Here is a 27,389-nt window from a genome sequence, read left to right on the forward strand (position 1 = left end):
TCTTTCCCTTTCTCTGTTTGTAACTCTGTCTCTCAAATAAATAAATAAATCTTAAAAAAAAAACAGTTGCTAAGATGCCACTTGGGATGCCCACATACCCCATCAGAATGCCTAGGTACAAGTCCTGGCTCTACTTCCAATTCCAGCTTCCTGCGAACGTGTATCCTGGGCAGCAGCAACTGATAGCGTAAGTACTTGGGAAAAGGCACAAATAGGGTGAGCTCTACTACTGCCTCCAGCTTACTTTCCAGGTAGAATTTCAGGCTTTGACAAAGGGAAAGGGTACTCAAGAAGAGACCTGTGATTTCTCTGAATTGAGGAGACAAAGTTCAAATCCACAAAGGTCAAAGAGATTAGAATTTGTGAGGTTCAAGGCTAGAGTAAAGACAGGTGCACCAAGACAGACTTCTGGACATACAGAGAAGATTCTACTTATGTTATTAACACATCCGTGGGCCGGCCCCGTGGCTCACTTGGTTAATCCTCCACCTGCGGTGCCAGCATCCCATATGGGCACTGGGTTCTAGTCCCGGTTGCTCCTCTTCCAGTACAGCTCTCTGCTGTGGCTCGGGATAGCAGTGGAGGATGGCCCAAGTGCTTGGGCCCCTGCACCCGCATGGAAGACCAGGAAGAAGCACCTGGCTCCTGGCTTCGGATCGGCGCAGCACCGGCCATAACAGCCAATTTGGGAGTGAACCAAGGGAAGGAAGACCTTTCTCTCTGTCTGTCTCTGTCTATAACTCTACCTGTCAAATAAAAAAAAAACACATCTGTGTAAGGTGTTCCCTTTATTGACCTATTGCCTCTCATCTCTAAATCCATGTGTTCTTTGAAGAATTAATTTTATAATTTTTTAAAATTTATTTGACAGGTAGAGTTATAGACAGAGAGAAAGGTCTTCCTTCCCTTGGTTCACTCCCCAAATGGACACCACGGCTGGTTCACTCCCCAAACACATGTGGGTGCAGGGGCCCAAGCACCTGGGCCATCCTCCACTGCCCTCCTGGGCCACAGCAGAGAGCTGGACTGGAAGAGGAGCAACCGGGACTAGAACCCGGGGCCCATATGGGATTCCGGCGCCGCAGGTGAAGAATTAACCAAGTGAGCCAAGAGGCCAGCCTCTAAATCCATGGTTTTTCTTGCTCTGTATGAAACTAGATTGGGTCCTTTAATAATAATTTTTTTTCTCTACAAACTGGCATTGATTGAAGCTTTGTCAGCAGAGGGCGCTAGACAAACAGTGCAAATGAAAGGGTTTGGTTTCTGGATTAATGTGTGTTCACAACACCTGGCTTCTTTTTCTCCAGTGTGCTGCAACCCATAATGGATTAATGGATCCAAGTATCACAGTCTAGAGGCAAAAGACTTCATATGTCTTCTGATCAAACAACATCTTATCTTGTCAAAGAAAACAAACTTGAATCTGATCAAGTCACTGAATCCAGCTAACAATTTGCAGGAACTACAGGACAGAAGTATTCGCAGTGGAATGGATTAAATGATACAGGGATGGACAGATAGATAAGTGATAAAACAAACACAGCAAAAAGTTAATTGTAGAACTAGGTGTTGGGTATATGAGCATTCACTATAAAATTCTTTCAACTTTTCTGTGCCTTTGAAATGCTCATAATGAATATTCACAACAGACCCATTTAAAAAGGTCAAGTCTAAACTGTAGGAAGGATACTTGGGTGATAAAATTACAAAAGAAATTCAAGGAACTGACTACAATAAAAGTTAGAATAGTGATTACCTTGGGGGAAAGAGGGTGTTGAAAATGGGCAGAAATGCAGGAAAACCTTCTGGGTTGGCTGGCCAAATTTTATTTGGTAGCCTGGTCAGGTTTCACAAAGGTGTTTCCCTTATATTCTTTTATTAGAAGCTGCAATTGTTTTGTGTGGTTTTCTGTATCTGCATTTTACAGCAAGAAATTGTTTTTTAGGTCCCTATCCTTTGACCCAGCAATCAGATATAAATAAATTTATCCAAAAGTAATAGACAACAGTCACAGATGGTTGTACAATAGATTTATTGAATGCTTACTATGTATTAGACACTACACCATGCGTTTTACAAGTATTGCCTTATTTGTCTTTATATCAATCTTATGTAATATATACTACTCTTTTTTTTTTTTTGACAGGCAGAGTGGACAGTGAGAAAGAGAGACAGAGAGAAAGGTCTTCCTTTGCCGTTGGTTCACCCTCCAACGGCCGCCGCGGCCGGCGCACTGAGGCTGGCGCACCGCGCTGATCCGAAGGCAGGAGCCAGGTGCTTATCCTGGTCTCCCATGGGGTGCAGGGCCCAAGCACTTGGGCCATCCTCCACTGCACTCCCTGGCCACAGCAGAGAGCTGGCCTGGAAGAGGGGCAACCGGGACAGAATCGGTGCCCCAACCGGGACTAGAACCCAGTGTGCCGGCGCTGCAAGGTGGAGGATTAGCCTATTGAGCCGCGGCGCTGGCCAATATATACTACTCTTAATCCCACTTTAAAGAGGTAAAAGAATATTTACTACAGTATCATCAATAACAAGTATGCATAAGTAGAGACTATATTGGACTATATATGCATTATATGTTGCGTAAATGAAATTTATGGAAATGCATATTATAAAGTAGTTGTGCATGGATTTCAAAATTTTTGCATTGAAATAAATGTATCTTCCTTTAAATATGCATATTTTAATTATATTTTTCATGAACTTTGTTTCATTTGAGGAGAGAAAGATATCTTCCATCCACGGGTTCTCTTCCCAAATGCTCACAATAGCTAAGGCTGGGCTAGGCTGAAACCAAAAGCCTGAAACCCAATCAAGGTCTTGAAGATGGGTGGCAGGGACTCAATTACTTGAGCCATCACTGCTCCCTCCCAAGGTTATCATTATCAGGAAGATGGAAGTGGAAGAATAGCCAGGACTTGAACACAGGTAGTCTCATATAGGATGCCAGTGTCCCAAGAGGCATATTAATTGCATGCCCAATGCCCACTCCTAAACTTATCTTTTAATGCTATCTTTCCACAAATTTATAAGTACCCTCATATGTTAAAGTGGTACCCAATCAAGATAGAGAATCCAGCAGATTTCGCCTACTGATATGTATGTATTGTCTAACCCACGCTGTCCTATTAACATATCACAGTTCCCTACAGTTAACAGTGGATCCTCCACTAACAAAGCCTAGCCATGAGTTCTCTCATCTAAATACATTCATGGGATGTGCATTAAGGCAATCCCTTGTTTACCTGCAGTATGAATTCCTAGTAAGGTTACAAGATCAAAGGAAATGCATTGTTTTAATTTTGTTGTTACATAATAATGTATTATGTGTTATTTTATAAATTTTGTATATTATTGTGTATATTACATATCTATTTAATTTTGCCAGCTATGGCCAAGTGTCTTCAAAGCAGACAGTATCAAGTTACTGTTTTTATTTTTAAAGATTTTACTTATTTGAAAGACAGAGTTACAGAGCTAGGTAGAGCCAGAGAGAGAAAGAGGTCTTCCATCCACTGGTTCACTCCCCAAATGACCGCAACGGCCAGAGCCGAGCTGATCCGAAGCCAGGAGCCAGGAGCTTCTTCCAGGTCTCCCATGTGCAGGGGCCCAAGGACTTGGGCCATCTTCTACTGCTTTCCCAGGCCATAGCAAAGAGCTGGATTGGAAGTGGAGCAGCCGGGACTCGAACCAACGCCCATATGAATGCTGGCACTGCAGGTTTAACCTGCTGCACCACAGCGCTGGCCCCTCAATTTACTGTAACACAGTGTGTTTCCCTGCACGTTAGCCAGCACTAGTTTAACAAGTTTGTGGATCTGAAAGATGAACAATATTACTTCTCAAATTTGTCTCTTTAATTATAACTGGTTGAGTATTGGTTCGTGTTTCTTGGCCATTTAAATTCATTCTTCCACAAGACAGACTGCTGGTTTTGCCTATTTTTCTATTGAGCTGTTTGCTCTTTTCTGATTTGCATGAGGAATCAACGGATAAAAGAAAACAAAACTGTCATCCCTTCCTCATCTAGATCACAAATAGTGTTTCTGGGTGGTATCAGTTATGTTTGGACTTTGCTATTTAGTTTACTTGCTGTATAGAAGGTTTTTGTTTTACTTTTAGTTTTACAATCATTTCCTCCATACTTTCTAGAGCTTGTGTCTTGCTTCCTAATTACATGTTTTCTTCTACTATCTTAATGGTTTTTTTTTAATATCTGCTTTTTTAAAAGATTTTTATTTATTTATTTGAGAGGCAGTTACAGATAGAGAGAGATCTTTTGTCTGCTGGTTCATACCTCAAATGGCCGCAACAGCCGGAGCTGGGCTGACTCGAAGCCAGGAGATTCTTCCGGGTCTCCTACGTGGGTACAAGAGTCCAAGTACTTGGGCCATCTTACACTGTTTTCCCAGACCACTACCAAGGATGTTGGATCAGAAGTGGAGCAGCCAGAACTTTAACCAGCGCCCGTATGGGTTGCCGGCGCCGCAGGCTAAGTCTTCCATGCCACAGCACCGGCCCCCATCTTAATGTTTGAAGTGTTAAATCACATGTAGTTCATTTGAGCAGAAGGATTAAGGCGAGGACTCACCTCTTTTTTCCCCCAGAAACAGTTGTTTATACCAACATCATTAACTGAAGTCTTTGCTGATACGAAATGCCACCTTTGTGATACACTGAAATTTCCAAAAATATTTAGATCCTTTTCTGTATTCTACTCTAGTCCTCTGCTCTACTCTTCTATTCTTTTTTTCTAGTAGTTCTTCAAAGAAATTATGAAAACTTTGACTTCTAACTTGTTAGACGAAGGAAATGAATTCTTTTAATTTTAAATTGTGATTCCCTTTGTACAGTAAGTTTTATTAACATCAAATCATGCTCACAATGGTGAGCAGGTTCAATTAATTTTTTTTTAAAAAGTCCTCTTTTTTTAGTCAGACAGCCACATTTACCACTTTTATTCTAAGTATCTAACTCAGCAATTCTCAAATGTCTTAGTCTCCGGACCCTCACCCTTAAAAAAGAGTAAGGACCAGAAACAGCTTTTGTTTATTGGTTATAGCTCTCTATATCCACTGCATTAGCATTTAAAATGAGATATTTTTAAAACAAGAATACAGAAGCATACATTCCATTAGCCTTCAGAGTGATATCATCACATTTCATGTAGCCTCTGGAAAATTCCACTGTGCACATGAAAGAATGAGAGTAAAGAAGGCAAATGACAGCTCAGTACTATTATGAAAATAGTTTTGACCTTGCAGGCTCCCTCAAATATTCTCAGAGACCCCCCCCAGACCTTTGAAAATGACTGGTCTAATTATTCCCACCAATATGAATAACACTACAAACACTATCGACAGCTATTCTGAGACTTGCCTGAAGCTCTAATTTTGCTATGAAAAGGAACATTATGTGTGTGGGGGCTGGAGGGAGAGGACATCAACATCCATCTAAAATAAATACCCAAATAAAATTCATAAGAACACCTCTATTTATAAAAAGCATAACAACAAAAGACAACTACTAGTTTTACTTAAGCTTCTACTTAACATCAGTAATTTTAGATTGGCAATGTACACAGGTTAATGAAGTTAGTGCTACTCTCGCCAGCTAGGGCCCATTCATCCTATTGGTCTCTTTGCTATTCACAGACCTGATCTTCAAAAATGCAGCTGTTAAATGTTCCCAAACAACCCACTTTCACACATGGTCTTGAACACAGACTATATTAATGAGAACTTCTCCTGTTTATTCACTCTTCTCTTCTGCCAGTTTACCCTTGCTTTGAAAGAACCATCAGTTAAGCAGTTGTTTGCCGCTTCTCCTCCCATATTCCCTATCTCACTGTTTCCGTTGTGATGACTGCATACCACTGGGGATATATGAGGTGATATTAGGTAGGAGATGGGAAAATAATTTTCACTTTACTAGGTTTACTTGAAATTAAATGAATAAAAAATGTGAGTAGTACTTTCAACCTTTAATTTGTGGGATATAATAGTTTTCTTTCCAAATAAAACTAAATAATGTATTTCTTTAAAACAGATGAATAGCAATATAGGTATTTCACATGCGGCAGAAATTACCACAGTGGTACATCACTGAAATTTAAGAAAAACTGCCCTTTTCTCTGGAAAGAAACAATGAAGAGTACTAAGACTACCATTAGGTAGACAACCAGCCCAGAAACCGAGGAGTCATCCTATACCCTCCCTCACCCTTCCTTAGCAGCCCCATTGTGAATCATGTGAAATCTCCACATAGAAAATAAATGAAAAGTCCAGCTGTCCTGGTTAGGCTCCTCCATGTCCATTCAGTCCTTCTACCCTCTGTGCCAGCCCTAAGACTGTAAACTCTGAGACTATTTCAGGCAGCCCTCAAGGGCAAAACTATTTTCATAATAGTACTAAGTTGTAATTTCCTTTCTTTAGTCTCTGTAACCCTAGCAAGAGAGCCATTCTGAAGATTAGATCAGTCACTGCATGTGGAGTGATATAACATTGCTTCTGGCACACAGCAGGAATTCAATCCTCTTTTCCCTAGCACCTGGCTTCTACTACCTCATGTGTAGCTTCATCTCTAGCTGAACCCCCTAAACCTTATGCCACAGACATAATCTACCACTTGCAGTTCCCCAATGACAGTACACTGTTTCACATATTCAACCTCTTGATCAAACTAATTCCTCTTCTAAAAATAATCACCCACCTATTTGCCTGACAAATAATTTTCTCCTATCATTGGATCCTCTTCATTCCGTAGTCTTTTATCATAATATAGTTTATTGTGTTGATTTATTTACATTTCTATCTTCCTACTTAGGACTGTAGATTTCTAGAAGATAGGGACAATAGTTCCTTCTCTTTGTGTCTCCAACTTGTACCACAAAACTCAAAAGATGGTAGGGGTCTGTTAATGTTTGTTAAACAACTACAATAGAACATGAATTGTGGGGCAGGCACTGTGGCATAGTAGGCTAAGCTTCCACTTGCAGCAATGGCATCCCATTTGGGCGCTGGTTTGTGTTCCAACTGCTCCTCTTCCGACCCAGCTCGCTGCTAATGGTTTGGGAAAGCAGTGGAAGATGGCCCAAATGCTGGGGCCCCTGAACCCACACGGGAGACCTGGAAGAAGCTCCTGGCTCCTGGCTTTGGATCGGTCCAGCTCAAGCTATTGTGGCCATTTGGGGAGTGAACCAACAGATGGTTCACTGTCTGTCTCTCCCTCTCTTTGTCTGTAATTATGCCTCTCATAAATAATGAATTTCTAAAAATAAATAAGTAAAAATAAAGAAAGTGAATTGTAAGTGAGGCAACATTATTGTATTTCTATAGTAAGTTCTCAACACTTACCCTATTAATGCAATCATCATTTGCTTTGCCATTTCTGGTAATGAAACAACCAATGGGAAATCCTCTTGTGCAGTGTTTTCTTCCATCTTTTGTATCACGGCACCATGTCACTGGCATACTATCAATAATCCTAGGTATAAATATTTTTAAAATAGAAGACTTAAGAGGCATTTCATGTCAAACAATGCAAATATCATCTTATTTAGATTTAAGTTCATATTTTAATCAAATTCAAGTCACATAAAATATAGAAACATCAATTAGCGAAGCACTTCTGAAAGGAACCGAAAGATTAAGTCGTGTTACTTCAAAGCCAAACGTACCAATGATGTTGATAATTCAGACGTATTCCGTTCCTCAAGAAATTCAGGTGTTTCTTTTGTTCGTTATTTATTGCATTGTAAGTTTTTACACAAACACTCACACATGTTTCTGTTTTATTAAAAGATAACTGTTAAGAAAAATTTTAAAATAATAAGATATTAGTTTACACCTTATAAATCAAGTGTTACAAAATAACCAATTTATCTTTAATATAACTGTCTTCAAAGATTTCAGTATGCCATCATTCTCAACATTGTCTCCTCTAAGCTTCAATCCATAACTGAAATGATTACTCTAGATACATGCATGCACACGTGAGTGTGATGCTTTCATCTACTGAACAGAAGAGTTTGTCTTCTTCCATAATATACAAGGTGAAATATACAATCCACTGTAGCTTCATAAAAACTACCGTGACATAAAACTCTTCACTTTTTAGGGGCTGGTGCTGTGGCATAACGGGTAAAGCCGCCACCTGCAGTGCCGGCATCCCATATGGACGCCGGTTTGAGTCCTGGCTGCTCCACTTCCAATCCAGCTATCTGCTATGCCCTGGGAAAGCAGTAGAAGATGGCGCAAGTCCTTGGGCCCCTGCACCCACATGGGAGACCCGGAAGAAGCTCCTGGCTCCTGGCTTCTGGCTTCAGATTGGCACAGCTCCAGCCGTTGCGGCCAACTGGGGAGTGAACCATTGGATGGTTCTCTCTCTCTCTCTCTCTGCCTCTCTTTCTCTCTCTGGGTAACTCTGACTTTCAAATAAATAAATAAATATTTTAAAAAGTGATAATAAAATTGATTGTAGTGATGTTTGCACAACTCTATGAATATATACTAAAAAGTATTGAATTAGAAACTTTAAGTGGGTAAATTATATGCCATGTAATTTGTCTCTCAATAATTATGCTACCAAAAATGGGATTATAAAGTATTCAGTACTTTTAATATGAAATATCTTATGTATAAAGTATAGTTATGAGGATTAAGAATGTAAAGCGTCAATGTTATTAATCCTGAAATTATGAGCAAGAATTAACAATGAAAAAAGAAAGCATGAATAGCACTTCATGTCTTAAAATCATACAAATATTAACCCAAAAAAGTTTTTGTTGGCAGCTAAGTTGAACAACACTGTCAGGTTTCTTCAGTCCAAGACACAGAATTTCTTAATAAAGTCCACTTCACTGTGAGAACAATACTCTATAAAGCTATTGTGTGCAACTTTTATCATCAAAAAAAAGCTAATATCAGACACATAAATCAATGTAACAGATGAAGAGGAATTTGGAAATAAACCCTTACAACTATACCCAAGTCATTTTTCACAAAGGTGCAAAAGTAATTCGTGGAAGAAGGATAGTCTTTTGAACAAAGAGTGCTGAAGCAATTAGCCATCTATAGGCAAAATGATAATAATAATAATAATCTCGACCTAAACTTCACATCTTATACAAAAAACAAAATTAATTACAGACTTAAAAATAAAATGAAAAATTATAAAACCCAGAAGAAAGTATAGTGCTCATTTTGGCAGCACATATACTAAAATTAGAATGACACAGAGAAGATTAGCATGGCCCTTGCACAAGGATGACACAAAAATTCATGTAGCATTCCATATTTTTATGGAATCAACCCAAATGTCAGTCAACTGAAGACTAGATAAGAAATTATGAGATATGGACACCATGAAATCCTGTCATTTGCAACAAAATGGATGAAACTAGAAAACATCATACTTAGTGAAATAAGCCAGTCCTAAAAGACAAATACCATATGTTCTCTCTGATCTGTGATAAGTAATAGAGAACCTAAAAGAAAATCTATAGAAGTGAAATTAACACTTTGAGATGTCATGACTTTGAACAGCCCTTGTCTTGACTGTAGAAGAACAGTTTTTTTTTTCCATACTATTTGTTGAACTCTTTACTTAGAGTTAATCTAATGTGTATAAAGTTAAATGAAAATAGATCTTAGTAAAAAATAAGAATGGGAATAGAAGGAGGAGGAAGAAGGGTGGTAGGGTAGATATGGTGGGAAGAATCACTATGTTCCCAAAGTTGCATTTATGAAATGCATGAAGTTTGTGTACACCTTAAATAAATGATTTCTGCAGGGGGAAAGAGAAGAAGAAATAATAAGAAAAACTTTAGTATCTAAAGTTATGTGAAATGTTTAACTTAATACCAAAAGCAGTCCTTAAAAGGAAAAGAAGTGCCGGCATCCTATATGGGCGCCGGTTTGAGACCCAACTGCTCTGCTTCCGATCCAGCATTGTACTATGGCCTGGGAAAGCAGTAGAAGATGGCCCAAGCCCTTGGGCCCCTGCACCCTCATGGAAGACCCCAAAGAAGCTCCTGGCTCCTGGCTTCGGATCAGCGCAGCTCTGGTCATTGTGGCCAATTGAGAAGTGAACCATCGGATGGAAGACCTCTCTCTCTCTCTCTCTGCCTCTCATCTCTCTGTGTAACCCTGACTTTTAAATAAATAAATAAATATTTTTTAAAAAGGAAAAGTTAATCATTGAACCTTATCAAAATTTAAAACTTTGGCTTTGTGAAGATATTGCTAAGATGTTAAAAATATTCCCTTTATATAAATAAAATTAAAAATAAAATAAATGAGTTTCAAAAAAAGATGAAGATGTAATCTACAGATTGAGTGAAACTATTGGCAAACTGCTGTTGCAACAATAGACTCACATTGAGAATGTACTAAAAAGTTTGAAAACCACAAAAGAACAAATAGTATAATATGCACAAGAAGAGAATTTTCACTGATGAAGATATACAGATGGAAATTTAACACATGAAAATATGTTGATCATCATTAACCATTAGAAAAATGCAAATTAATATTACAATGAGATATCACTATGCATCTATCAGCTTGGTTAAAATTAAAATAGTGACATCAAGTGTTTACAAGGATATAGAGAAACTGGACTACAAGTACTGTTGCTAGTGGGAATGTACAATGATACAGTAACTTTGGAAAACAGTTTAGCAGCTTACAAAACTAAACATACAAATATTATTTGATCCAGTCATCACACTCATATACTTATCCAGAAAAATGGAAACCAATCTTCACAAAAAACCTACACATGAATGATCATAGCACCTTTATTTAAAATAGCCAAAAGTTGTAAAGGATCCAAATGTCCTTCCTTGGGATAAATAGTCAAACTTGTCCATCTGTATGATGGAATTCTACTCAGGAACAAAAAAGAATGAACTATTGATATACACAATAACACAGATGGATCTCAACAAAATTTGAAAAAAAAAGTTCATAGCTCTTCAGTTAGACTTCAATACAACTGGGAACAAACAAGAGTAAAGGTAAACGTTTTCATAATCATAATCATTTATGAAAGCATCTTTATTCTGTCCCCATATCTATTAAGATATTGAAGGCAATATCCTTCACTGGATATTGAGAGTTCAATTTCATGTTTTATATCATCCTACCCAAATTATGTGCAGAAAAATTAATTTACTCTTATTCTTTATAAACCAAATAAAACTTGAAAGTTAGCAACTTTAGGCAGAATTACTAAGTACTACAGATAGCTTAAAGTGCATGCTTTAATGGATTCTTCTGGCAACACCAGTTTCTACATGTTTCTTGTCTTATGCCTCTGAAAATAAAGAGTCTTTGCTACAGTTTTAAGTCATTTTAAAAAGATTCATTTTTAAATTAGATTTAGCAATATCAGCTGAATAACCTTATAAGGAGATGATATTATTTGTTCTCCAAATAGGGTTTGTCCAATATTTTCAGAAGGTCTCTTCATTGCAGCATCTTGACAGAAGTCAAAGCTAAAAAACGAGAGATTCAAATAAGATAAAAATATCAACAAAGAAGTCAATCTGTGTAATTAATTTAGTCTCCACTGCTAATGGTATTGCTTCTAAAAATACAACCCAGAATATATCTGAATATGATTTATAGACACTATAATATATTTCTCTTTATATTGTTTAACGTCTGGAAAACTAGGCATTATGCTTGTGTTACTGCTCTTCATTTTTTGAATATAAGTAAATCATAATCTTAAAATATAAAATAACAATACTTTCAGGGTTAAACTTCAAATTACATAAGAATCTGGTGTGGGTAGTTAGCCTAGCAATTAAGATGCCACATCCCCATCATAGTGCCTGGGTTCGTGTCCTGGTTTCACTTCTGTTTCCAGCTTCCTGCTAAATGTGCACCCTGGGAGACAGCAGGTAATGGCTCAAGTACTTGGGTCCCTGCTGACCATGTGGGAAACCTTGGCTGAGCTCCTGTCTCCAGGCTTTGGCCAAACACAGTCCTGGCTTTTTTGTGCATTTGGAAAGTGAATCAGCAGATGGGAGCGCTTGCTCTCCCTCTCTCTTTCTCTGTGTGTTTCTCTCTCCATCTCAAAAAAAAAATCACATTAAAGTAAGCAAACAACTGTTCAAAGCCTATTCTAATTGTAACTTAGACATTTATTTTTTTTATTTAGTAAATATAAATTTCCAAAGTACAGTTTATGGATTACAATGGCTTTCCCCACCGCCATAAGTTCCCTCCCACCAGCAACCCTCCCCTCTCCCACTCCCTCTCCCATTCCATTCACATCAAGATTCATTTTCAATTATCTTTATATACAGAAGATCAATTTAGCATATATTAAGTAAAGATTTCATGAGTTTGCACCCACACAGAAACACAAAGTGAAAAATACTGTTTCAGTACTAGTTATAACATTACTTCACTTTGGACAACACATTAAGGACAGAGATCCCACATGTGAAGTAAGTACACAGTGACTCCTGTTGTTGACTTAACAATTTGACACTCTTGTTTATGGCGTCAGTAATCTCCCTAGGCTCTAGTCAAGAGTTGCTGAGGCTATGGAAGCCTTTTGAGTTCGCCAACTTCGATCTTATTCTGACAGGGTCATAGTCAAAGTGGAAGTTCTCTCCTCCCTTCAGAGAAAGGTACCTCCTTCTTTGATGGCCCTGTTCTTTCCACTGGGATTTCACTCACAAAGATCTTTCATTTAGGTCTTCTTTTTTTTTTCCAGAGTATCTTGGCTTTCCATGCCTACAATACTCTCATGGGCTCTTCAGCCATGTCCGAATGCCTTAAGGGCTGATTCTGAGGCCAGAGTGCTGTTTAGGACCTCTGCCATTCTATGAGTCTGCTGTGTATCCCGCTTCCCATGTTGGATCCTTCTCTCCCTTTTTGATTCTATCAGTTAGTATTAGCAGACACTAGTCTTGTTTGTGTGACCCCTTTGACTCTTAGACCTATCAGAGTCATCAATTGTGAACTGAAATTGATCACTTGGACTAGTGAGATGGCATTGGTACATGCCACCTTGATGGGATTGTATTGGAATCCCTGGCATGTTTCTAACACCACCGTTTGGGGCAAGTCTGATTGAGCATGTCCCAAATTGTACATCTCCTCCCTCTCTTATTCCCACTCTTATATTTAACAGGGATCACTTAGACATTTCAAAACTAATTGTCAGTTCTGATCAAAGAGAAACTTAAAGAACAAAGTCCTCCCCAGACATGTTCCCACACAGTCACAAAAGGTTACTAGGTGAAAAAAATTACAACTATCTTTCAGTAAATTTGAGTATAAAATGGCTTAAATGGAAAATAAATAGTAGTCTTGTGATTTATTTTAAAAATTCATACTAACACCTATATTTATGCCTGATACTTTAATGGAAATCAGTCCTGAATTTATTTCTACTTAATTAGAGGAAATAAGTAACACCAAAGAGAATCATAATCATTGTCTTCTGAAAAGTATGTCCTTTTTTTTTATTCTAAAATAATGGGTCATTCATAATCTTGATCATATAACAACCACACACTACTAAACTAAGCACGATCATCCACTAAAACTTTAGTATAAACCTATTTATTCCATGTTTTAAAAATAAGCTACAACTTTGCAAAGATATTTTTAACAGTCCAAAGTGTAGTAAATTTATAATTTACCTTTCTGATAAAAAAAATCAAGTATAACAACTTCCTAATTTTTTAAACATTTGTCTCACATTGAAAACTTTTTATTTTAGTCATTTTTCTTGTTATCTTCATTATAAAATTACCATGACTTTGCTTAATATATCCAGGGCTTTCATTGATTGTGTTAAAAAACTTGAGGGGCCTATAAAGCCGCCACCTGCAGCACCAGCATCCCAAATAGGCACTGGTTTGAGATCCGGCTTCTCCATTTCTGATCCAGCTCTCTGTTAAGGCCTGGGAAAACAGTAGATGGCCCAACTGCTTGGGCCCCTACACCCATGTGGAAGATCCGGAAAAAGCTGTGGCTCCTAGCTTCAGATCAGTCCAGCTCCAGCTGTTGCGACCATTTGGGGAGTGAACCAGCAGATAGAAGATCTCCCTCTCTCTCTCCCTCTCTCTCTCTCTCTCTCTCTCTCTGCCTCTGCCTCTCTGAAGCTCTGCCTTTCAAATAAGTAAATGTTTTAAAAAAACTTGAGACACATCATAACACAATTATGTCATGCCACACTTACATATCATATTCATAAGGTAACACAGATTCCACGGAGTCCAATCTGTTTACATACACTTCCACTAACGACTAAAAGAAAAAAGAACATTCATTAATAACACATAGTAAAAGAAGTTAGCACTTGAGAAATACATAATGAAGCAACTGAAAGGTAATTGGGCCTATTGCTACTATTAATTTATAATTGTTATAAATTAATAACTTGGAACAGTTATAAATTTTTAACACAGTATAGCAATAAATTCTTAACATTTCATTTATCTAGTATCATTAGTTTCTCTAGATACATAAATTTTTCAGATACCTCAGCCATCCTTAATTTTTTAATTATAGAATCCTTTGAGAATATGACAAGAGCTATGGTCCCTCTCCCCAGAAAAACACATATATTCAGCAAATTATTGAGGTATAAGAGGCTTCATGCAGTCCCTGGAATCCGTAAAACTCAGCTGAGAACTGAAGGTGATTAATGATATCTACACAAAATGCTTTTCTTGTGTTATTTCAATCATTTTCACAAAAATCATTTTAAATCATTCTTTCCTATCTGAAAGAGAATATAAGGCTCAGAATTTACCTTCCTTGATGAATCAGGGTCATTTTGGAAATCAATCATTACACCTGCATTGACTCTCTGACATTCACACGGATCAAGAATGGTGAGAAGATATATATATCCAAAAACTAAATGGTAGCAGATGACTACCCACATCATTATTATATGAATACCTTCACCCCCATCAAAGAAATTAACCTTGTTTGTAAAGTTTTTACATCTCTTTCATTTGTGCTGCCAGTTGTCATTATGTCTCCTCTTCCTTTTTCTCTTTCCTCTTCCCTTGCCCCAATCTGCTGTAGAGTAGGCCTTCCATTTGTAGAGCAAATAACCAGATATGCCAAAACTACATGTAAAAGAGTATCTAAGAGCAAGAGAGTACATGAACATTATGACATCTATTCTGGCTTTTCAATGGGACATTTTTGCTTACTTCCATGGATCTCAACTATATTCCTGATAGTTTACCAGATTGGAATTCTTAAACCACTAAAAATGTATAACTTGCGTAGTTACTTTATCTTTTTCCAAAATCTCATAAACTGCATTTAAAAATATACATCTGCTATCATATTTATCAGAGGTTACATTTTAAAAAAAGGATGTACAATGTTAGCACGTTTGGGGACAAACATGAATAACCTTAATATGGCTCTTTAAAACAAGAGAACTACATCTGCATTTATTACAATTTAATCAGAAATTCAGTAACTGCAACAAAAATCAGTTTTAGCCTTTTTTTTTTTTTGACAGGCAGAGTGGATAGTGAGAGAGAGAGACAGAGAGAAAGGTCTTCCTTTTTTTTTTTGCCGTTGGTTCACTCTCCAATGGCTGCTGCGGCCGGTGCATCTCGCTGATCCGAAGCCAGAAGCCAGGTGCTTCTCCTGGTCTCCCATGCGGGTGCAGGGCCCAAGGACTTGGGCCATCCTCCACTGCCTTCCCGGGCCATAGCAGAGAGCTGGCCTGGAAGAGGGGCAACCAGGACAGAATCCGGCACCCCGACCGGACTAGAACCTGGTGTGCCGGCACCGCAAGGCGGAGGATTAGCCTGTTAAGCCACGGCGCCGGCTCAGTTTTAGCCTTACAAATGTCAATAGGCAAAAGTTTCTAAAAAGAAATTTCTGTGGTATAGCGGGTAAAGCCACCACCTGCAGTGCCAGTATCCCATAAGGGTGCCGGTTCGAGTCCCGGCTGCTCCTCTTCTGATCCAGCTCTCTGCTATGGCCTGGGAAAGCAGTAGAAGATTGCCCAAGTCCTTGGGCCCCTGCACCCACGTGGGAGAGCCAGAAGAAGCTCCTGGTTCCAGGCTTCAGATCAGTACAACTCCAGCCATTGAGACCAATTGGGGAGTGAACCAGCGAATGGAAGACCTCTCTCTCTCTCTCTCTCTCTCTCTCCCCCTCTCCTTCTCTTTCTCTCTCTCCCTCTCCTTCTCTCTCTATGTAATTCTGACTTTCAAATAAATAAATCTTTTTTTAAAAAAAGAATGAAACAAAGAGCAAAGTGAATGAACTAAAGAAAGAAAGAGAAGGAAGAAAAGAGGAAAGAAAGATAAGAAGCAGAAAGAAACAAACAGAAGAAAAGAAAGAAGGAAAGAAATAAGGAATTAAAGAAAAGAAACAAAAAATGAAAGAACAGAGAAGAAAAGAAAGAAAAAAGAAACAAATAGTAATAAGAAATAAAGGAGGAAAGAAAGAAATGAAGAAAGAAACAGAAAATAGAAAGACACAAAGAAATAACTAAGGAAGGAAAGGAGGAAAAAGAAAGAGAAAGGGTAGGAGGGAGGAAGGGATTATCATATTAGAATGGTATGAATAATATTGAAACTGTTATAAACTAAAAAACTAAAAAGTTAAAAATAAAAATTAATTTTACTTTTTTAAAGATTTAGATATTTATTTCAAAGGCAGAGATACAGAGATGGGGAAGGAGAAAAAGAAATCTTCCATCCGTTGGTTCACTCCTGAAATGGCCTCAACAGCCATGGCTGAGCCAAGCCAAAGCCAGGAGCCAGGAGCCAGGAGCTTCCTCTGGATCTTCCACGTGGGTGCAAGGGCCCAAGCACTTGGGCCATCCTCCATTGCCTTCCTGGGCACCTTAGCAAGGAGCTGGATCCAAAGTGGAGCAACCAGGACTCGAACTGGCACCCATATGGGATGCTGGCACTGCAGGTGGTGGCTTAACCTACTATGCCACAGTGCCAGCCCCAAAAATCCATTTGTAAAAAACCACAGAACACAATTTTTCACTCATCAGATTGTCAAAGATCTGGAACTTTGATAAGCCATTGCAATCAAGCTGTAGAGAAACAGGTAGTCTCACACACTATTGGAGGGAGTGTAAATTAGTACAAGATTTGTGGAGAATTATTCTCAGGTGTTTAAATTTTAACTGAAAAGTGATCCCTGTTAAATCTAAGAGTGGAAAAAGAGAGGGAGGAAATGAACAATTAGGAACATGCTCAATCGGACTGGCCGCAAATGGTGGAGTCAGAAATGTGCAGGGGATTCCAACACAATTCCATCAAGATGGCATGTACCAATGCCATCGCACTAGTCCAAGTAATCAATTTCAGCTCACAATTGATAGCTCCGATAGGTCTAAGAGTCAAAGAGATCACACAAACAAGACAAGTATCTGCTAATACTAACTGATAGAATCAAAAAGGGAGAGAAAGATCCAACATGGGAAGTGGGATACACAGCAGACTCATAGGATGGCAGATGTCCTAGACAGCACTCCGGCCTCAGAATCAGCCCTCAAGGCATTCAGATCTGGCTGAAGAGCCCATGAGAGTATAGCAGGCATGGAAAGCCAAGATATCATGGAAAAAAAAAAAAAGACCTAAATGAATGATCTCTGTGAATGAGATCCCAGTGGAAAGAACGGGGCCTTCAAAGAAGGAGGTACCCTTCTCCGAAGGGAGGAGAGAACCTCCACTTTGACTATGACCCTATCGGAACAATATCAAAGTCAGCGAAATCTAAAGGCTTCCATAGCCCTGGCAACTCATGACTAGAGCCCAGGGAGATTACTGACGCCATGAACAGGAGTGTCAAATTGTTAAGTCAGCAACAGGAGTCACTGTGTACTTACACCCCATGCGGGATCTGTCCCTAATGTGTCGTCTAAAGCCAAGTGATGCTAGGACTGGTACTGAAAGAGTATTTTTATACTTTGCGTTTCTGTGTGGGCACAGACTGATGAGGTCTTTGCTAATTATATACTGAAGTGATCTTCTGTATATAAAGAGAATTGGAAATGAAAAAAAAAAAACAAAACAACCTGGTGTTAAAATGGAAATGGCATAGAAAATTAATTATTTTGAAAAAAAAATTATGTAGGATCTCTGTCTTTAATGTGCTGTACATTGCTAATTAATGCTATAATTAGTAATCCAATGGTAGTTTTTTCACTTGATGTTGCTATATGGGCAAAATGTTGAAATCTTTACCTAGTATATACTAAACTGATCTTCTGTATACAAAGAGAATTGAAAATGAATCTTTACATGAATGGAAGGGGAGAGGGAGCGGGAGGGGGGAGGGTTGCGGGCGGGAGGGAAGTTATGGGAGGGGGGAAGCCATTGTAACCCATAAGCTATACTTTGGAAATTTATATTCATTAAATAAAAGTTTAATAAAAAAAAAAAAGATTTGTGGAGAGCAATCTGGTGATACCAAAATTGTTAAATGCATATACTCTTTGACACAGCAATTCCATTCCTGGAAATAATACCATATGTAGCAATGTTTGATAAAATAAAAAGAATAGAAACATGCTAGACACTTAAATAAGAGACTCAGCAAATCAATTATAGCCTATTCATATAACTGGAATGTTATACAACCATTACAAAAGAACGAGGATACTCTTTATATAATGAGACAAGACAATCTTCAAACTCAGTTGTTAAATGAGTAAAGCAAGGCACATGAAAGAAAGAATGTATGTGGAAGAAAAAAGTATATAAACACCTATTTGTATACTGATGAAATCCCTAGAAAGATGCACAAGAAACTGGTACTGGGGCCAGCACTGTGGCGTGGCAGGTAAAGCCTCAGCATGCAGTGCCAGCATCCCATATGGGTTCTGGTTCAAGACCCAGCTGCTCCACTTCCAATCTAGCTCTCTGCTATGGCCTGGGAAAACAGTAGAAGATGGCCCAGATGCTTGGGCCTCTGCACCCACATGAGAAATCTGGGAGAAGCTCCTGGCTCCTGGCTACAGATTGGCCCAACTCCAAATATTGCGGCCATTGTGGGGTTAACCAGTGGATGGGATGAAAGTTCTTCCTCTCTCTCTGTCTCTCCCCCCACCTCTATAATTCTTTCAAATAAATAAATCTTAAAAAAAAAACTGATACTATTGGTGCCCTTCATGGAAGTGTGATGTGTGAAGATAGGATCCAGGTGGATGAGAAATTCCTAGAGAAGAATCTCCCATCTACTTGTGTCCTTGCACATTATTTTTTTTTCAAGATTTGTTTATTTATTTTAAAGTCAGAGATATAGCGAGAGACAGAGGGGAGAGACATTTTGGATCCACTGGTTCACTACCCAGATGGCTGCAATGACCAGGGCTAGGCCAAACTGAAACAGGAGCCAGGAGCTTCATCCGTATCTCCCACGTGGGTGCAGGGGCCCAAGCACTTGGGTCCAGGCTCATTAGCTGGATTAGAAGTGGATCAGCCAGCCCCCCAACAGGTGCCCATATGAGATGTCGGCGCTGCAGACCATGGCTTAAGCCACTGCCCACTGTGCCACAGCACTGGCCCCATTGCACATCATTATAAGAAGTGGAATCATCACAATTTTCTAGACTTTGATTCAAATTTCAAATAATTTTCCAAAAGGATAAAGTTTAACCATTAAATAAAGCTTAATGCCATCAAAAGGGAGGAAACAAACAAAATAAGAAGAGGGACATTACACAGAAAAAATGGACTGGTACCTTTCATAAGTCAGTGTCATAAAAAGAAAATGGAGGGCTCATGCTTTATTAAAAGGACCATAAAAGAAGTGGATGTTGTGGCACACCAGGTTAAGTCGCTGCATGGGATGCTAATAGCCCATATCAGAGTACTAGTTCAATTACCATCTCCTCCAATTCCAATCTAGCTCCCTGATAATGTGTCTGGGAACGCAATAGATGATGGCCCAAATACTTGTGTTCCTGCCACCCATATGGGAGACCCAGATGGAGTTCCTGGTTTTGGACTTCTGCCTGGCCCAATCTTGGCTGTTTCAGGCATTTGAGAAGTGAACAAGTATATGGAAGAGCTCTTTCTCTTTTTCTTTCTCTTTTCTCTCTCTCTCTCTTCTCCCTCTCTCCTTCTCTCTCTCTTTCAAATAAAAAGATTTATTTTATTTTATTTGAAAATCAGAGTTAACACAGAGAGATGAAGAGACAGAGAGAGAGATCTTCCATCTGCTGGTTCACTCCCCAAATGGCTGCAATGGCCAGGACTGGGCCAGGCCAAAGCCAGGAGCCAGAAGCTTCTTCCAAGTCTCTCACATTGGTGCAGGAACCCAAGTACTTGGATCGTCTTCTGCTGATTTCCCAGGTCATTAGCAGAGAGCTGGAATTGAAGTGGAGCAGCTGAGATATGAACCAGTGCCCATATGGGATGCTGACATTGCACACAGTGGTTTTATCCACAACACCATAATGCTAGCCTCAATAAATATTTTTAAAATGGACCATAAGAATATAAGATGTGGGGCCACCGCCTGCAGTACTGGCATCCCATATGGGCACCGGTTCAAGTCCTGGCTGCTATCTGCTATGGCCTGGGAAAGCAGTGGAAGATGGCCCAAGTCCTTGGGACCCCGCACCTCTATGGGAAACCCAGAAGAAGCTCCTGGCTCCTGGCTTTGGATCAGCACAGCACTGGCTGTTTGCAGCCATCTAGGGAGTGAACCAGCAGGTAGACAACCTTTCTCCCTCTCTCTCTCTGCCTCTGCCTCTCTGTAACTCTGCCTTTCAAATAAACAAATCTAAAAATTTTTTTTAAAAAAAGAATATAAGATGCAATTTGTGGTTCTAGACTGGATTCTAATTTGGATATTCTGAGGAAAACTAAAGAAATCTGACTATGAACTAGATAATAGACAAGATGTGTTGGAGTTATTAACAGTAAAATGGAGGTTACAAAGACATGTGTATGAGTAGTATGATTTTATTTTGGTTCAAAAGAATGGACTGTCATTCACTGCCCTTGGGAATGCAAAATAATACATCCTCTTTGGAAGATAGCTGAGCATTTCCTTACAAAACTAAATATATATACATCATACAATCTAGCCATTGTGCTCCTTGGTATTTATCCAAAAGAGCTAAAAACTCATGTCCACACAACAATCTACATATGAATGTTTATGGAAGGTTAATTTTAATTGCAAAACTTGGAAGCAACCCAGATGTCCTGCAGTAGGTGAATGGATAAGTAAATTGTGGTACATGCAGACAACGGAATATTATTCAGTACTAAAAAGAAATGAATCATCAAGCCATAAAAAGGCATGGAGTAAATTTAAATGCCTATTAACGAGTGAGGTGGATGGGGCAGCCAACAGGGAGAAGAAAGGGAAGAGCTGAGAGGGAGTCCAGAGTTGATGGAACACACAGAGGTGATGAGGTAAGACACTGAGGGGGGGAATGGGAGGAGCCAATGAGAGGATGGGCGGGGCCAATGCGAGAGGGGGCGGGGCCAATGTGAGGAGGGGCGGGGTCAATGTGGGAGGGCATGACCTATGCGAGGGGCGGGGCAAATCTGAGAGGGCATGGTCTGTGAGGGGCGTGGTCTGTGAGGGGCGTGGTCTGTGAGGGCGGGGCCGGTGCGAGGAGGGGCGGCTTTGATGGGGCGGAGCCTAGAGAGGTGTGGCTTAGAGAGGGGAGGAAAATTAGTTGGTGGGGGAGGGAGCAGAGTAGAGAATAGAGGATTGGTGAGAGAGGAAAAAGAGGTTAAGTAGAAGAACCGGGAAGGAAATAAAGAAAATCAGGGGAAAAAATATTCAGATCTACCAAGTGGGGAGTCAGAAAGAGACAGTCAGATGCACACAAAGAGTGGCTTTGGCATTCCAATCTCAGGCGTTGAACCCCCAACCCTGGCCTGCCCCCGTCTGCCCCCATAACCTTACCCGAATCTTTCTCATTCTCATCTCTCTCCCTCCCTCTGGTGCTCACCTTGCAGGAGGTGTTTTCTAGGTTCGACTCGCAATAATCTTCTGGGCTTGTCCCAGGCAGATCGAAAGCGGTACCGCAGGCTGCCTGAAGCCCCAAGAGGAGCCCCAACCCAAGCAGCCATCCCAGGCCACAAAGGGTGGGCCGGAGGCTCCAGAAATTGGTTTCCAAACGGAAACCGCGAGTATTCATTGTGGGAACCCGCTCAAATGAGCGGAAGCACACAACGAAAATCAGTAGAAGGGAGAAATGGACAGGGCGACGGACAGCTGGGGACTGTGAACAGCCCAGACCGGCCGCTGGGACTGGAATACCGCGAAACAATACTTAGCAGGGTAGACAGAGGCTCTGACCCCGGTTGCTAGGACACGTGGCAGCGGGCGGGGCTTTAAACAGGTGGAGTGCGCATGCGTCTGGGGCCCCGCCCACCTGTCCCGCTCCTCTGGCTCCGCCCCCTCGCCAACCATGGCCACGCCCACCCCTCCGGGGGGGCCTCCGCTCCGCCCCGACCCGCCCCGCCCCGCCCCGCCCCGCACTTGCCTGCTTCTCTGACGCTGCCTGGCACTCTGCCTAACTTGCAGCCAGCCTGGGCCCCCGTGGTGGGCGGAGGTGTGAGGTGAGGTTATCTGAAAGACCTTAACAACGCAGGGTCTTGCCTCCTCCTGGGGTTGCCTTTCGGTTCCAAACTAGTACTATTCTCTCCTTCGCCATTTTCTTTGCTGGCTGCAAGGATTAGGGTGGAGATTCCGGAGCCATGGGGTGCAATGCGGTGGCTATTAGGCCCTTGAAATGCAACTACTCGGAATTTGATGTTGTGTAAGTGTAAAGTGAGCACGTGGTTTCCAGCACAAGAAGAATGTAAAACATCTCAATTTTTTTTGTATCGATGACGTATTGATGTGATGTTTAGGGTCTATTGCGTTAAATAAGTTATGCAAACTAATTTCCCTTGTTTATTTTGTTGAATGCAGCTGGCTAAAAAAAAATAAATAATAAAATAAAAAAGCCTTTAAATCGCGTATGTGACTCTGCTGGACCGCGCTGGTCTGGAGGAGGAAAGAAAGGAAAAATACTGAAGAAAAAGGAGGAGTGAGTCTGCTCCACATTATTGGAAGGAAATCTCTTAGCGATGGGGGTCTTATTTTGCGACTTGTGTAAGAATCGTTGTCGCCCTTACCTTCTGCTCCTTGCGGTGTATAATAATGCAAAGTGCTGGCATTTGGACCAAGAGTGTATTGTTGGTAACATAAGGCAAAGATAGTAGAAGAGCTTAATTATTTTCTTCCCTGTATCTCAAGAGCTTTGGAGAACAAGAGGTCATTTGTTTATGCAGAGATGTGTGCGCCTCGCCAAGTGCCTTTCTGTCCATGTTCCCTCTCTCCAAGAGGTCTGCTTCTTTTGGTGATTGACAGGAGCCGATTCAAGACAGAACAAAGGCAGCGAGGTGGCAGTTAGCCGAGGCGTGTAGCAATTCAGCAAATTAGTCCTTGTATTAGAGACATGGACAAAGTTCTGTGGTAGAAATGAAAGCAAATGCACGATCAGAAACAGGGGAGCTGTGACAGTGAAAAAACTGAACTTGACCACGAGAATTGCAGCAGCGCCTGTAAAGGTTTGGAGGACAAAACAGCATGAATGGAAGGGCATTGCCTTTGTGAATAGGCATGGGAAAAGGGAAACTAGGAAGCTTGAAAGCCGTCACGCTTGAAAGTAACTGTGCTTCAATAAAAACCTTGTGTCTCACTGCTGCATTACCATTGCCATCTGGTCTGCCTCCGAATGAAAAAGTATATATTTTAAAATAAGCAGGAGGTTGCACCAGCCTCCCACACTCTCAGATCGTGGTGCCAAGGGAGCCAATCACAGGGAGATGTGGGGGCATGCTCGCAGGGAAGAGGGTGACCCCACATCTCCACATGCCTCTACCTCCAAGATACCAGCTTCACCCCTAAGTCCAGGCAAGAGGAAGGCTTCAACGGTGCTATTTAAGTAGTCCATTAAGGCTTCCTGGGGAAGGGGAGGCTTCTTTGCCTTCAACCTCAAGAAGTGAAGCATCACCAAAGGCTACAAGATAACAGGTCCCTTGATGCCACAAGTGTGTGATTGTCACCAGCTCAGCCACTTACTAGACACCAAGCTGGGCCCTGAGATGGAGTGGGCATGTGCACCATCCACATGAATGTAATGTCCAACAGGCTGCTCAGCTGATATAAGCAACAAAAAGCCCATTCTGGCATATTCTGTATGCTGTGCCAGCTCTGAGAGCACATCACTTGGTGCATCCAAACTATGTTAATCTTATCACCTCACCCCTCATCAAGATGCATAAGACCCAGGGCAGCCTTACAAGAGTCATCTATAGGCAAATCTTGCTTTCCTCAACATCCAGGCCTGTAAAACTTATACTGAGCAGATAGAGGCCTCCCTGCCTGCAACCTCCAGCCAGCTCTGAATACCTTCTCAAGTTGTATGCAAATAGGGACAGTTCTAGTTCCTTTTGAATCTTGAATGCCTTTTGTTTCTTTTCTTACCTTGTTGCACTGGCTAGGATTTCCAACACAATGTTGAATAGAAATGGCCAGAATAGACTTCCAAACTGCCTTCCTCCCCACAGTCTTGAAGAAAGCATTCTGTCTAAGCTATAGGCTTTTGTAGGTGCTTTCTTTCATGTTAGGGAAGTTCCCTTCTCCTCCTAGTTTGCTAAGAGTTTTTAACATGAGTGGATATTTTACAACTAGAGACCATGATGCTTAGAGAAATAAGCCAATCTTGAAAAGACAAATAGTACATGTTTTCTCTGATATATGGCATTTAATTTTTTAAAGAATTTTTTTATTTATTTGAAAGTCGGACTTACACAGAGAGAGAAGGAGAGGCAGAGAGAGGTCTTCCATGCACTGGTTCACCCTCCAATGGCCGCTGCAGCAGGTGCATCTCGCTGATCTGAAGCCAGGAGCTTCTTCCAGGTCTCCCACGTGGGTGCAGGGGCCCAAGGACTTGGGCTATCTTTCACTGCTTTCCCAGGCCACAGCAGAGAGCTGGATTAGAAGTGGAGCAGCGGGGACTATGACTTGAACCAGCGTCCTTATGGGATGCAAGTACTGCAGGCGGCGGCTTTACTAGATACACCACAGTGCCAGCCCCGATATGTGGCATTTAATATGGAATACCAAAAAATGTATGGGGATGAAACAGACAATTTTGTCATACTGTTGTTGTCTTTAGCTCTTCTTTGTACTCCTAATCAACCGTGTCTTCCTATTTTTTACTTGTTGAATATTATGGTTAGTGGTGAATTAAGCCTGTGATTGAAAAGTGAATTGAAAGCATGTCTTGGGCTGGCACTGTGGTGTAGTACGCTAAGCCTCTGCCTGCAGCACCAGAATCCCATATGGGTGCCGGTTCAAGTCCTGGCTGCTCCACTTCTGATCCAGCTCTCTGCAATGGCCTGGGAAAGCAGTAGAAGATGGCCCAAGTCCTTGGGCCCCTGTACTCCCATAGGAGACCCAGAAGAAGCTCCTGGCTTTGGATCGACACAGCTCCAACCGTTGCAGCCAATTGGGGGTGAACTAGCGGATGGAAGACCTCTCTCTCTCTCTCTCTCTCTCTCTGCTTCTCCTGTCTCTGTGTAACTCTGACTTTCAAATAAATAAATAAATCTTAAAAAAAATTTTTAAAAAGAAAAAAATGAGGATACTTAATTTTACCAAATCTTTTGTAATAAATTGTTATGATTATGTACTTTTATAAGGACAATTAATACAATGCATTATACTTATTTTCTAGTAATGAATAAGTATTGTATTTCCAAAATAAACCTCACTTGGTTGGTTGTTACATAAATATCAACAATAAAAATAAGTGAGTCTACATCAAGATGTGAAGTTAAAATTTGCAAAGCTTTCAAAAGATAAAAATCAAAGTAATTAACTCATTAATGTAGTTGTATTAGTCTGCTTTTATTATAATGAAATACATGAGACAGGCTAACTTGATAAAGAAAAGATTTCTTTTAAGTTGTGATTCTGGTTCACGGTCCAAGATCAGGTGGGCTCCAGGGTCCCAAGGGAGCACAAGGCATCACATGCCAACAGATAGGGATCACACATGTCCATGTAAATGTCTGTGTGGTCTGTCTTTCCTTCCAGAGCCACTAGAACTGGATCATGGCAGCTCTACTCCAAAGACTTAATCCAATCTGATCACTTCTTACGTGTCCTACCTCTAAAGACTGTTACTGAGTTAGGTTTCCAGACTTTGGGAACTATAAACTACATGTACTATGTGTAAGTTTCTTGAGCCCAAGGTCCATTTCTTCCTTATCTTCACATTCCCTAGTGTAAAACACAATATAAAAACTCAAGACAAATGAAAAGATGAATGAATTAATAAATACCATGTAACTTACACTGTCCTGAGCATTTTCATGTTTTACTTCATTTAGAAATCAAAACAAGATGCAATAAAAAATGAGAATAAAAGAAAATAAATATATTCTCACTTCTTGTGTAGCAGTTGAGTTTGCAATGTAATCCATTATTTCAAGTGGTCCTTCCAATGACCACATCAGATAGGAAGATTAGTTATGGATCTCTCCATTTCATGTGAGGTAATCAAGGACAAGAGAAGTTTACATACTTGACCAAGGTCACATAGCTAATAAATGACCAAGCTAAGGCTAAAAAGCAGGTCTCCTGGGGTCAACATTGTGGTGCAGCAGGTTAACCCACGCCACCTGCAACACCAGCACCTGTATGAGAGCTGATTCGAATCCTGACTGCTCCACTTCCAATCCAGCTCCCTGCTAATGCCACTGGGAAAGCAGTAGAGGATGGCCCAAGTAATGGGACCCTTCAGCCCACATGGGAGACATGGATGAACTCCAGCCTGGTCCTGATATAGGCAGGCAGATTTGCCTGTATCAGTCCAGCTGCATTCATCACAGCCATTTGAGGGATGAACCAGCAAATGGAAAATCAATCTCTCTCTCTCTCTCTCTCTTTTCCTCCTCCCTCTCCTCCTTCTCTTCCTTCTCCTCCTCCCTCTCCTCCTTCTCTTCCTTCTCCTCCTCCCTCTCCTCCTTCTCTGCCTCCTCCTCCTCCTTCTCCTCTTCCTCATCCTCCTTCTCCTCCTTCTTCATCTTCTTCTTCTTTCCACCCCTTTCTCCCTTCTTTTCTCTGTCTCTGTAACTATGCCTTTCAAATAATCTCTTTGAAAAAAAAGAAAAAGAAAAAGAAGAGTTAAATAAGATCGGAGTTGGTGAACTCAAGAGGCTTCCATAGCCTTGGCAGCTCATGACAAGAGCCTCCGGTGATTACTGACATCATAAATAAGAGTGTCAATTGTTAAATCAACAACAGGAGTCACTGTGCACTTACTCCCCATGTAGGATCTCTGTCCTTAATGCGTTGTACTACGTGAATTAATGGTAAAAC

The 27,389-nt window shown here is 40.6% G+C and overlaps 1 protein-coding gene and 1 non-coding gene across 5 annotated transcripts in view; one reads left to right on the forward strand and one right to left on the reverse strand.

Moving 5' to 3' along the window:
* LOC133753050 (transmembrane 9 superfamily member 2-like) overlaps positions 1-22,311 on the reverse strand; it is a 92,840-nt gene extending 70,529 nt beyond the window's left edge. For all 4 annotated transcript variants that reach the window (XM_062183420.1, XM_062183418.1, XM_062183419.1 and 1 more), the window contains exons 1-5: positions 21,958-22,311; positions 14,215-14,282; positions 11,410-11,503; positions 7,682-7,809; positions 7,359-7,488 (exon numbers count right to left, since the gene is read on the reverse strand). In XM_062183420.1, coding sequence (XP_062039404.1) covers positions 7,359-7,488; positions 7,682-7,809; positions 11,410-11,503; positions 14,215-14,282; positions 21,958-22,146 — 609 coding nt within the window. In that variant the 5' untranslated portion in view covers positions 22,147-22,311. The remainder of the gene's footprint in view (positions 1-7,358; positions 7,489-7,681; positions 7,810-11,409; positions 11,504-14,214; positions 14,283-21,957) is intronic.
* Positions 9,198-9,304, forward strand: LOC133753858 (U6 spliceosomal RNA). Its single transcript, XR_009865099.1, has one exon. It is a non-coding gene; the product is annotated as a U6 spliceosomal RNA (small nuclear RNA).
* Positions 22,312-27,389: the final 5,078 nt, after the last annotated feature.

Source organism: Lepus europaeus, chromosome X, assembly GCF_033115175.1.
Source record: "Lepus europaeus isolate LE1 chromosome X, mLepTim1.pri, whole genome shotgun sequence".
Classification (NCBI taxonomy): Eukaryota; Metazoa; Chordata; class Mammalia; order Lagomorpha; family Leporidae; genus Lepus; species Lepus europaeus.